The 12,486-nt window shown below is 35.6% G+C and overlaps 1 protein-coding gene across 4 annotated transcripts in view; it reads left to right on the plus strand.

Moving 5' to 3' along the window:
• COP1 (COP1 E3 ubiquitin ligase) overlaps window positions 1-12,486 on the plus strand; it is a 260,438-nt gene that overhangs the window by 152,069 nt on the left and 95,883 nt on the right. For all 4 annotated transcript variants that reach the window (XM_086694424.1, XM_025920949.2, XM_086694422.1 and 1 more), the window contains exon 15: window positions 11,150-11,266. In XM_086694424.1, coding sequence (XP_086550550.1) covers window positions 11,150-11,266 — 117 coding nt within the window. The remainder of the gene's footprint in view (window positions 1-11,149; window positions 11,267-12,486) is intronic.

Genomic DNA, 12,486 nt, shown 5'->3' on the forward strand with positions numbered 1-12,486 from the left:
TGGTTGCCCCACGAGAGCCACTAATCCTTTTTTGTTTCCAAAGTGTGTCCATTTCTTTTTTTCTTTTCTTTTTCTTTTCTTCCTACTTTCTCTTGTTTTGTTGTACTTGCAAGAATTTGCAGAATGATGGTGTATACAGTGGTGACAGCAAACATACTTGCCTTGTCCTGATCTTGTGGGGAATGCTTATAGTCTTTCAACATTAATAGGATATTTTTAGGGTTAGGCTTTTATTGGACATGTTTTTTCAGGTTAAGGAAATTCTCTTCCCTGTTTGCCAGGAATATTTATCATGAACGGATGTTGAATTTTATCATGATTTTTCTGTATCTCTTGAGATGATTATATTCTTTTTCTTCTTTTTTTTCTTAATGTCCTGAGCTATAATGATCTATTTTCATATCTTGAAGTAGAGTTATATTCCCAGGACAAACCTCATTTTGGCCATGATGTATTATCTCCTTTCTGTATTGCTATGTTTGAGTTGCTGAATTAATTTTTTAAAAATATTTTTGCATCTGTATTCATGAGGGGGTATTGGCCTTTAGTTTTCTATTCTTATAAATTTTGTTGTGGCTTTTGTGTCAGGTTAATGGTGGCCTCGTAAAATGATTTCTCTTGTTTTGTGGGAGGTAGAGATGGAAGTGATTATTTAGAATTACTGTTGTTTGGTTCATAAATCTTCCATATAATTTGTCGTTGAGGCTTTCTGGGCCTGCAGTTTTCTTTGTTTGAAGGTTTTAACTAAGAATTTATTTTTTTGTAATTGAGGTGTAGTTGGCACACCATGTTCCATTAGTTTCAGCTGTACAACATGGTGGTTCAACGTCTTTATGTTACGTGGTGCTCACCACGAAGGTAGCTACTGTCACTTGTACGATGCTGTTACAGTCCCATTGACTATGTCCCCTGTGGTATAGCTTTTATCTCTGTGACATAAGAATTTAATTCTTTACTGGATGTAGGACTATTCAGTTCGTCTGTTTCTTCTTGAATGAGCTTTGGTAGTTTATCTTTCTGGAACTGGTATTTTGTGTTCTCTCTCTGATCTATTATTTATGTATTTAGGTCAGTGTAGCATTAAGTGTATCAATTTTAATAATATTTTTCAAATATCTAACTTTTGATTTTATTGATTTTTCTTTTGTTTTAGTTTCGTTTTGATGTTTGTTCATTAACTTTTCTTCATTACCTTTTAAAATTTGCTTCGAGTGGGATTTCTTTTTTTACTGTTTTGTCAAGGTTGAGATTTATGTCACTGATTTGAGCCTTGTATCTTTTCTAATATAAATATTTTCTGGTATATATTTCCCTTTAAGCACCACTTCAGCTGATCCCTCAAATTTTCATATAATGTATCTACTTGTTCATTCACTTTTAAAAGTACATCTGATTTCTTTTGTGTTCTTGTGTTTAGCTAAGAATTATTTTTAAATGTGTTTTGACATTCCCAACTTTGCTTAAAGTTTTCAGAAATTTTTCGGTTTTTGATTTATAGCTTAATTCTAGTAAGAGAACATATTTTATATAACTTTCTTTTCTTTTTTTCTTTTTTTTTTTTTAATGTTTTATTTAGTGTTTTTGAGAGAGAAAGAGACAGAGTGCAAGCTGGGGAGGGGCAGAAAGAGAGAGGGAGACACAGAATCTGAAGCAGGCTCCAGGCTCTGAGCTGTCAGCACAGAGCCCAATGCAGGGCTCGCACCCACAAACTGTGAGATCATGACCTGAGCTGAAGTCGGACGCTTAACTGCTGTGAGCCACCCAGACGCCCCTAATTTTAATTCTTTTAGATTTGTTATGATTTCTTTTATGGTCTGGAATATGATCTGCCTTGGTAAATATCCAGGTGCATTGAAAAGATTCTGTAGTTTCCATTGGAGTGTTCTGTGAGTGTCATTTAGATCAAACTTGATAGTTTTTTTGTTGTTGTTGTTGTTGTTTTTTTTTTTTTTTTTGGTTTTCTATATTTTTGCTCTGTGTGTGTGTGTTTTGTCTCCTTGTTCTATTGATTATTAGGAATGTTGAAATCTGGGGGGCACCCGGGTGGCTCAGTTGGTTGAGTGTGTGACTTCAGCTCGGGTCATGATCTCACAGTTTGTGGATTTGGGACCCACATTGGTCTCGCTGCTCTGAGCGCAGAGCCTACTTTGGGTCCTCTGACCCCTTCTCTCTCTCCCCACCCCTGCTTGCATTCTCTCTTAAAAATAAATAAAAATTTTTAGGGATTCCTGGGTGGCTCAGTTGGTAAGCGTTCCATGTCAGCCCAGGTCGTGATCTCACAGTTCATAGGTTCAAGCCCCTGTGTCCGGCTCTGTGCTGACAGCTCAGAGCCTGGAAGCTGCTTCTAGTTCCGTGTCTCCCTCTCTATCTGCCCCTCAGCCACTCATTCTCTGTCTTTCCCTCTCTCTGTCAAAAATAAATAAACATTAAAAATATTAAAAATAGGGCGCCTGGGTGGCGCAGTCGGTTAAGCGTCCGACTTCAGCCAGGTCACGATCTCGTGGTCCGTGAGTTCGAGCCCCGCTTCAGGCTCTGGGCTGATGGCTCAGAGCCTGGAGCCTGTTTCCAATTCTGTGTCTCCCTCTCTCTCTGCCCCTCCCCTGTTCATGCTCTGTCTCTCTCTGTCCCAAAAATAAATAAACTTTGAAAAAAAAAAAAAAAGTAAAAATAAATAAAAATATTTTAAAAAAAGACTGTTGAAATATGATTTTATTTCTACTTTTGGTTATGGAAGACTTTTGTTTTGCCTCTCTTTTTTGTTTGTTTTGATTTTTTTGAAGTGGTATTGTTAGGGTCTTAAGCATTTATAATTGTTATCTTGGTGAATTGACCCTTTTCTCAGTATATAATGTTGCTTTTTATCCCTGAATCCCTTTTTATTCTTCTGAATCTATTTTGTTAGCTATTCATCAAAGCAGTAATCTCTTTTTCCTTTCCTCTGAGATTCCAATTATATGTTAGACCTTCTCATTTTGTCTTACAGGTCCCCTTGACTCTGTTCTTTTGATATCAATATCTTTTCTCTTCTTTACATTAAGTAGTTTCTGTGTTCTTTTGGACTCTTATCCTTTTATCTTCAGTTTGATACTGATTGAGTTCAGTGACTTATGCAAGTTACTGTATTTTTCCTAAAATTTTCATTTGATTCTTATTTTATAGTTCCTGTATTTATACTCAGTATTTCTGTCTCTATTAATTTTAAATGTATTTACCTTTTACCCCCATGGAGCACAGTTACAGTAGTTGCTTTAAAATCTGTTGCCTAATTCCAACATCTAGATTTTACAATTGGTTTTTGTTGATGGTATGTTCATTTGAAAAGTTTTCACATTTTCCTGGATTTGTAACGAGTAATTGATGGGTTGTATCTTGGGCATTTTGAATATTATATTTTGTAAGACCCTGGGTTCTGTTCAGATTATCTGGAGAATATTTTTTGTTTCGTTTTGTTTAGGTAGGTGATCGGCGGTTTAGATTCCATCTTGCTTTCTGTATGAGTGATAGTTAAATTGCCAGGGTGGTTTTCAAACCTCTGCTGTGCTGCATTGGTTTGTTTCATGCATACGCCATTCAGGGGTTAATCTGGAAATTGAGTTGTCTTTTCAGTTGTAGTTCAATGCACAAGGCTTTGTGTCTATCTTGCACATATAAGACTTAGGCCTGTTCATACACAGAATGTGGGATCTTCTCCAGTGCTTTCCTTTCCAGGTTCCTCCCACACTCTTTGTCTCCCTTTTTTACTGAGGCTTTACCAAGAAAGTTGGGGTTTCTCTACAGATGAGTTACTCCTTTTTATGACCACAGAAATGGAGTTTGTGTAGGAATATTAGCCTGCCATACTGCTGTAGCTCTGTGATGGAAGCCCACCATGGGGAATAGTTGAGAGAGAACAAGAATAAAACAAAAGAAAAAATAAAGATTACTCTCAACCCTGTGACTTGCAGAAATGCCTTTTACCAATCTTATGGTCAGAAACACAGGGATTTTGCTCAGTTTTTGCTGATTGAGTTCTGGCTTTGGCTTGCATGGGAGAAAAGAAATGGTACTCTCACTCCTGTTTTGGTTACTTCTTTTAAATTTTGAATTTCCTTTCCATAATGACTGTTTTTCCTTACTTTTCAGATTCCTCAGACATTTCCTTTTAGTTTTTGATATTGTCCTCTGAGTAAACTCACAGTGAGAGAAATTGGCTACAGTGGGCTTACTCTGCCTTGGTTGGTACTAAAAGTCCCAAATGCATTATGCCCATCTCAAAATATTTAGTGTTGTGTAAATGTATTTATCACTCTTTGGTGATTTTTTTATTGCTTGTAAGATACTGCCTTTGTGATTATAGTAAGAATACTTTAAATTCCTTTAATGTATTTAACACATTTATTTATTATTAGCATTTTAAATGTTTTATACTTTTTAACATTTTATATATTTTGTATTTAGTAATATCCATTTGTTAATGGATATTATTTTTTCAAACCATAAATATTGAGTCCTTATAAATAATATTTTTTGTATTCATGCTGTTACTTATTTAATGCTGTGTAGTTTCAAAGTAGTTTACTTTCAAATACATATGCACATACTTGTATGTTAAACAAGTTAATGTTAAACATGAATGTAGTAGGCTTATAGATGCAGTTTTGCTGTGTAGCAAGTTAATCAGAAAAGAATGTTATGAACTAATTTTAAGTTATTTAGGAGAAATATGTTTTTCTTTTTAAATACATAAACTAAGAATCATTTGCAATGAGTTATCTTACTGAATTAGAATTAACACATTCTTTAACGTTTTTTTTATCCCCAAATATGAATTTGAAGAGTAATAGCACTATTTACAGGTTCTTATTTATTCCAGATTTTCATAGCTGCATACGTTAATGTGAAAGTGATGAATTTGAAATCTTGACAAATTAAAAAAATAATTTCAGTTAACTCATACTAAATGAAATACTTTTTTTATCAAAGGACTAAAAAATATAACTGCAACATAGTAAATAGTATTATCATAAATAGTATTATCTGTCTTATAACTTTAGGTAGTTACCTTTTCTAAAAGTTATAACTTTACTAAGTGGAATATCTCCTTTATCTAAACGAAGTTCAAAGGCTTATGTTAGCATCCCAAATAGCCCAGTGACCGCTTGTGTAATTCCCTTCCTCCCCATTATTCCATTCTGTGTGATTGGTAAAGTACCACAGAAGTGAAGGTATGTCACTTTTTTTTTTTTAAGTTACTTTATTTATTTTTGAGGGGTGAAGGAGACTATGCGCGGGACAGTGCAAAAGAGCAGGGGAGGGGCAGAGAGGGAGAGAGAATCCCCAGCAGGCTGCGTGAGCCTGCTGTGAGCGCAGAGCCCGACTTGGGGCTTCAGCCCATGAGCCGTAAGATCATGACCTGAGCCAAAATCAAGAGTCAGACACTCAACTGGCTGAGCCACCCAGTGGTATGTCACTTCTGAAATTAGTTCATATAAAACATTTAGTCTTTATCTTCATTTGGGTCCATGAGGAGACGCTAGCAGTATTGTCATAAGCCCATATTACGGGGAACCGAATCACATGCCAAGAGCCATGTTGAGGGACTGAGCTTGAAAGCAGATCCTCGAGTTCAGCTGCATGGAGACCTCTTATCCTGGAGACTCTGAGCAAAAACCACCCAGCTGAGCTGTTCAGAGATTCCTGACAATCAGAAACTGTGTAACAGCAAATTTTGCTGTTTTAAGTTGCTGAGTACTGGGGCAGTTGGCTGTACAACAACAATAGGTAACTAATATAACAAAGCCTGTTTTCTCTATTTGATCAAGTTGAAAAGAAAAACTTGAGGGTAAATCAGCATTGGCAAAGTACACATCTTTGTGTCTAGTCTTTCATATTTTTAAATAGATTTATAATATAGTGCATATGTCCCTCAGGTTTTCTGTAGTGTTTGGTGAAACAGCACCATCCCTTTTTGCTCATTGTGTTTTCTGTAGTATGTAGGCAGTGGCTCAGAAGTGGTTCAAGAGTAGGGGATATCAAATGTATTCATAGTTGCACTGAAGACAGGCTTTTTTTTTTTTTTTTTTTTTTTTTTTTTTTTTACTGTGTCAAACACCCACCGGTGCCTGTTTTCTCCTCCTCCTCCTCCTCCTCCTCCTCCTCCTCCTCTTCTGCTTCCTCCTCCTCCTCCTCCTCTTCTTCTTCACGAATTCCGTTTTAGAAGTTTTGGTGCAAACAGACATGCAAAGAAGCTCTGAAACATAAATCCTGCATGTTGGAATTGGTGTTGACGTTATTATAGATATTCAATGTATTCTAGTTTTGGAAAAATAATTTTGAACAAAAGTACTTGGAGACTGTTTAACTCTTATTTTAAAAATTAATAGATAATAAACTATACTGATCTTCCAGGGTAGTTGGATTTTTAAAAATTGAGTATTTTTTAATGGGATTTAAGATTCAGATGATACTTAGAAAAAACTTTACTTCTTAACTTTAATCAAACTTGTAACAAGTTCACTTCCTAAAGCCAGCTAGGTAGTATTCAGAACAAGTTTGTTTTTATTTTTAGCCTCCTACGTTGCAACACGGTTGTTCTGGCAGTCACTATTTTGATGTTTTAAGGAAGTTCAAAGAAGACTATATATACATAAGTGAAGTGTGTTTTAATTTCCTTAATTAGTTCTTCACCTTGAGGAGGGAATTTTCTTTTAAATTCACTTTTACTTTTTCTTACAAAGTTTTCACACTAAATGATGAAGTTTTAAGTTTTGATGTTAAATGAAATTTTTACTATCATTCTCTTAAGCAGAAAGTAACAGGAGGCTTATTATTTTATTATTATTTTTTAATGTTTATTTATTTTTGAGAGACAGGGAGAGACAGAATGTGAGCGGGGAGGGGCAGAGAGAGAGGGAGACACAGAATCTGAAGCAGGCTCCAGGCTCTGAGCTGTCAGCACAGAGCCTGACGTGGGGCTTGAATTCACGAGCCATGAGATCATGACCTGAGCTGAAGTCAGCCGTTCAACCAACTGAGCCACCCAGGTGCCCCACAGGAGGCTTATTATTATTGATTTACATGCTGTCTCTTTATTTTGAGGACCATCTCATTTACATTTGTTTTAGACGTTTTCTTCCAAACCTTTTGTTGATTTCTTCTACACTTTCTACTATTTTACTTTTTAATCTGTGATGCCATTTTAGGAATACTGGGTTAATTTTAATACTGTTTCATCTTATCTGTTCTAGTAGTTTTCTAGAACTCCTAATACTGCGTATCACAAAATGGCTGACTTGCACAACAGAGATTTATTCTCTCACCTTACTGGAGGCTAGAAGCCCAGAAATGAAGGTGTTGGCAAGGCCATGCTCCCTCTGAAGGCTCTGGGGAAGACTCCTTCCTCGCTGTCTTCCTAGCTTGTGGTGGCTGGTAGCAGTCCTTCCATTTCCATTTCTTGACTTGTGGCTGCATCCAGTTTTTGCCTTCCTTGATACATGGCCTTTTGTACTTTGTACCTGTCTATCCAAGTCTCCTTCTTCTTATGAAGGTATCATTCATTGGATTTAGGGTCCATCCGAATCCAATATAACCTCATTTTAACTTGATTACATCTGCAAAGACCTTATTTACAAATTAAGTGACATTCAGAGGTACCCGGGGTTATGAATACAACATAGCTTTTTGGGGAACACAGTTTAACTCATAGCACCTGTATTGTTTAATAATCAGTAATAAAATAAAATGTATCATTTTTTATTTTCCTTTTCTAAGCTATAAATATTCACTATATCTTTATTTTAAGCCTTAGTTATTGTTATAGCTTAGTTATATTGGATTCTAATATCTTTCATATTGAAAATTGTAATTATGATGTTTACCATTGTGACGTATTGTTTGATTGATTTAAATTTTAATTAGCTAATATAACAGTGCAATATTGGTCTCAGGAATTAGGTGATTCATCACTTACATACAACACGAAGTGCGCATCACAAGTGCCCTACTTAATTAATACCCATCATCCATCTAGCCCATCTTCCATTCACCTCCCTCTGTCAACTGTCATCATTAAGAGCCTCTTGTGGTTTGTTTCCTGCTTTTCTTCCCTCGCCCTTCATATGTTGTTTTGTTTCCTAAATTCCGCCTATAAATGCAATCATATTGTATTTGTCTTTCTCCGAGTGACTTATTTTACTTAACATAATACATTCTAACTCCATCCAAGTCATTGCAAATGGCAAGATTTCATTCTTTTTGATGGCTGAGTAATATTCCATTTCATATATACCACATTTTCTTTATCCGTTTTTCAGTTGATGGGTATTTGGGCTCTCTCCATAGTTTGGCTGTTGTCATTGTGACTTACTTTTAAAATGTTAATGATTACGTCATTCAGAAAATTACCATAAAATAAAAAGAGACTTTCTAATTTAAATGTCATTTTGTTCTAGCTCATTATACTTACTTATATTTAATTCTCATAAAACACTGATCTGTAACCTTTGTTTATAAAGGGTTTAGTGATTAGTATAAGTGGGATTATGGGAACAATTGGTGCTCCATGAATATTTGTTGTAGATTAACTTCCGCGTGCTACGTTGTTAAGGTACAGTTCTACCACTGGATATTCTAACCTATAAATGCTATATTTGACTTGTAGACTTTTACATTCAGCTAGCCATTTTATCTCAGAATTGTGTATCTTAATTGCCTGGACAGTTATATATTAATTGAAATAGCACATGATTCCTATTAGAAAATAACATGAAAGAAATAAAGTATTACTATTTAAAACTCTTACTCTTTTATTTCAATATTGTGTGTCTATTTTTCTCTTAGAGGGCTAATAAATTCATTAGGGTGTAAATAACTTTTTTAATGGTTAACTTTTATTCTGAGAGTCCACATATTAAGAAATGCTCTATGGAATTCCACTCATAAGAAGTAAATTATTCACACAGAGAAAATCTCTATTCTTAGGAAGTACCATTTTTTACCTTATTTTTTTTTTTTACTCCTATTACCATATTAGCATTCCTGAATGGATTTTAGAGGCATCTGGGTGGCTAGTCAGTTAGCCTCTAACTCTTGATTTTGGCTCAGGTCATGATCCCAGGGTGGTGGGTTCAAGCCCCGCATCTGGCTCCTTGCTAAGTGTGGAGTCTGCTTGGGAGTGTCTTTTTGTCTCTCTCTCTCTCTCTCTCTCTCTCTCTCTCTCTCTCTCCCCCCCCCCCCTCCCTTCATCCCCCTCCCTCCTTTTTTCCCCCTCACTCTCTCCTTCCCTCTGTCCCTCTCCCCTGCTCATGCTCACTCTCTCTCTCAAAAATGAAATAAAATATTTAAAAAAGATTCTAAAATTTTACTCTATCCTAATACTAGTTTTCATCCCTAAATGTACTTTGGAGTCACCCAACGAGCTTATAAAAAAAAAAAAAAACAATACCTAATGGGGTGCGTGGGTGGCTCAGTCGTTAACTCTTAGTGTTGGCTCAGGTCATGATCTTATGGTTTGTGGGTTCGAGCCCTGTGTTGGGCTCTGCACTGACAGTTTGGAGCCTGCTTGGGTTTCCCTCCCTCCCTCCCTCTCTCAAAATAAATAAATAAATAAACCTAAAAAAATTTAAAACACAACAATACCTGGACCCTAACTGGGTATTGTTCAGGATGGGACATTGGTGCCCACTGAAAAGATGGATAGGAAGATTTTTGTTGTTATCATTAATGTTTATTATTAGTTGTGATGTGCAACCAGTATTGTAACCAATGTTTTGAAAATCTATTTTCTTTGTGTATTCTATTGTCTATGAAGACATTTTTGTTTAAAAACAACATGATGAGGGCACCTGGGTGGCTCAGTCAGTTGCGCGTCTGGCTCTTGATTTTGGCTCAGGTCATGATCCTCATGGTCATGATCAAGCCCCCTTTCAGGCTTTGCACTGGGCATGGAGCCTCTCTCTTACTTTCCTTCTGCCCCTCCCCTGCTCACCTGCATATGTGCCCTTTCTTTCTCTCTCTTTTGTAAATAAATAAAATATGATATGATATGATATGATATGATATGATATGATATGATATGATATGATATGATAATGATAGATGCTCTGGTACCTTACAAGACAACAGCTCACCTTTCTGTTTCTGCTTTCAGATCTGACTTGCTCTAATTAGTCAGCTTGCCATTCCTTAATCATGATAATAATTCTCAGTATATACCATTGGAATAGACTGCATATCAAATATGGAAACAAATATTTAAAGTTTAGCTAAATAATTTAGTAACATTACTTTAAACATACTCATATCATGTAACTGAGTTCCTATATAAAATTGAAAAATCATGAAATTCTTTTTTTTTTTTTTTTAATGTTTATTTGAAAGGGGGCATGAGTGAGTGAGGGGTAGAGAGGGAGAGGAAGAATCCCATGTAGGCTCCACACTCAGCACAGAGCCCAACTCGGGGCTCAATCCCATGACCATGAGATCTTGACCTGAGCCGAAATCAAGAGTGAGACGCTTAACCAATTGAGCCACCCAGGTGCCCCTAGATCATGGAATTCTCACTTGAAAGATAAAATAAGAACTGCTTCTAGGTAGTTTAAATGGCATTTGTATTCTGATATATGTAATACATATATGACTCTGTGTGTGTGTGTGTGTGTGTAGGAGTGGGTGACTATATGACTCCTCTTCCAACCTGTGACACTTTTGAGAAACACACACACGCAACACCATTTTTTTTAAAGTAGGCTCCATGCCCAAGGTGGGGCTTGAACTCACAACCCTGACATCTGGAGTCACATGCTCTACCCAGTGAGCCAACCAAGTACCCTCCCCCCACCCACACACACTGTTTAAAGAATACTAAAACAAATACACATGTATCTCCATATTGCTTGTTTTACCCCTGTCTTTTATGCCTTAGATATGGGATCATGTTACTTCTCAGCATACACTGATTTTCTGTTGTTTTCTGACTTTGAAACTATGCTCTCAGTTTCAGTATATTGTTTTATTATGCAGTCATGCAGTTTAAACAGTATTGGTCCTCATAAACTAAAATGCTTTGGAATAGTATGAAAAGGCAACTGTAGAAATAAGCTAACTTTCTAGTTTATAGAAGCATTTGCTAATGCATTAATTCTTTTTATTTTTATTTGTCCTTTACTCTTAGTGAAGCTATGGTCTACCAACCTAGACAACTCAGTGGCAAGCATTGAGGCGAAGGCTAACGTGTGCTGTGTTAAATTCAGCCCCTCTTCTAGATACCATTTGGCTTTCGGCTGTGCAGGTAAGAAATTAGAGCAGTTTTATCTTCTTTTGATGTTGGTTGAGTATTGTGGCTAGGATAAAAGACCGTATTTTAAAATGAATAACTTTCCTTATAGGTTTAAATTTTGTTTTTGTTATTAGACTCTAAGTTAGAAGTATGCATTGTGCCATCATTACTCACTTATTGCTGTGCTTTAATTTTAGTATTCTGTCACCCACGTTTAATACATAAAGTTGGGTTTGTTGATTCTTTTTGTTCCTGTAAGTCTTTGTATGCATGAACTAATGCTTATTCACAAACTTAGGTCATAATGATGTTTAAATGATTAAGTTATATTGTATAGACACAGGAATCCATTTTTAATTAAAGGAAATCTATTCATTCGTTCAACAATTTTGTGTGTATACATACACACACACGCATGCACACACGTATATAGTACTGTGCACAAAGCACCCATATAGGGATAGTGAATAAGATAAAATCTTGTATCATGGAATGCATGGTAACACAGGAAGTACCCAAAAGCATGTTAGCTGTTAATATCATAGCAAAGAATTTTTTGATAACATCTTTTTCTTAGCTAGGGTGACCAACTGTCTGACTTTGCCAGCCCTAGTTTATACTTATACTGTTATAATTAATATTAGTGCCTTCTTTTCATTTTCAGAAGTGTGATGGATTGGAAGATGAATCATTGCCTTACTCCTTTGTCTTTTGTATCTGCCCCCCCCCCTAAATATTTGCTAAAACAAAACACCTATAATTTAACTTCTGCATTAGGAAATCTTGATTTTTTTTATTGATAATTTCAGTTTTTTTTAATAAAGATGAGCTTAGCACCATATCATGAACACAGAATCACCCTTTAAAAAAAAGAAAAGCATAATTTAAATCTTATTTATGATACCTTTTCCTTATTTCCACTTATTATTTATTCACTTATATACTGACATAATTTCATTATTAGATTCTAGTAAGTTATGGTCTAACATGTATATGTAGGTAGAATTCTCTATTAGCATACAGAATTTTCCTTGTTAAATCCTTTTTCTACCACTGATTATGCAAGTTGGTTAACTCATCTCCCCAAGTCTCTTGGACTTAAAATGGAGATAGTCCTATCTTATGGGGATTATGAAAGGAAGATGGTATATGTAAAGCTCTTACAAGATGGTACTCAATAATTGTTATTTTCATTTTTAATATTTTATCATGCATTTATTGAAAACAGTTTT

The sequence above is a fragment of the Puma concolor genome, chromosome E4 (assembly GCF_028749965.1).
Source record: "Puma concolor isolate L17-30 chromosome E4, mPumCon1.1.hap2, whole genome shotgun sequence".
In the NCBI taxonomy this organism is placed as follows: domain Eukaryota; kingdom Metazoa; phylum Chordata; class Mammalia; order Carnivora; family Felidae; genus Puma; species Puma concolor.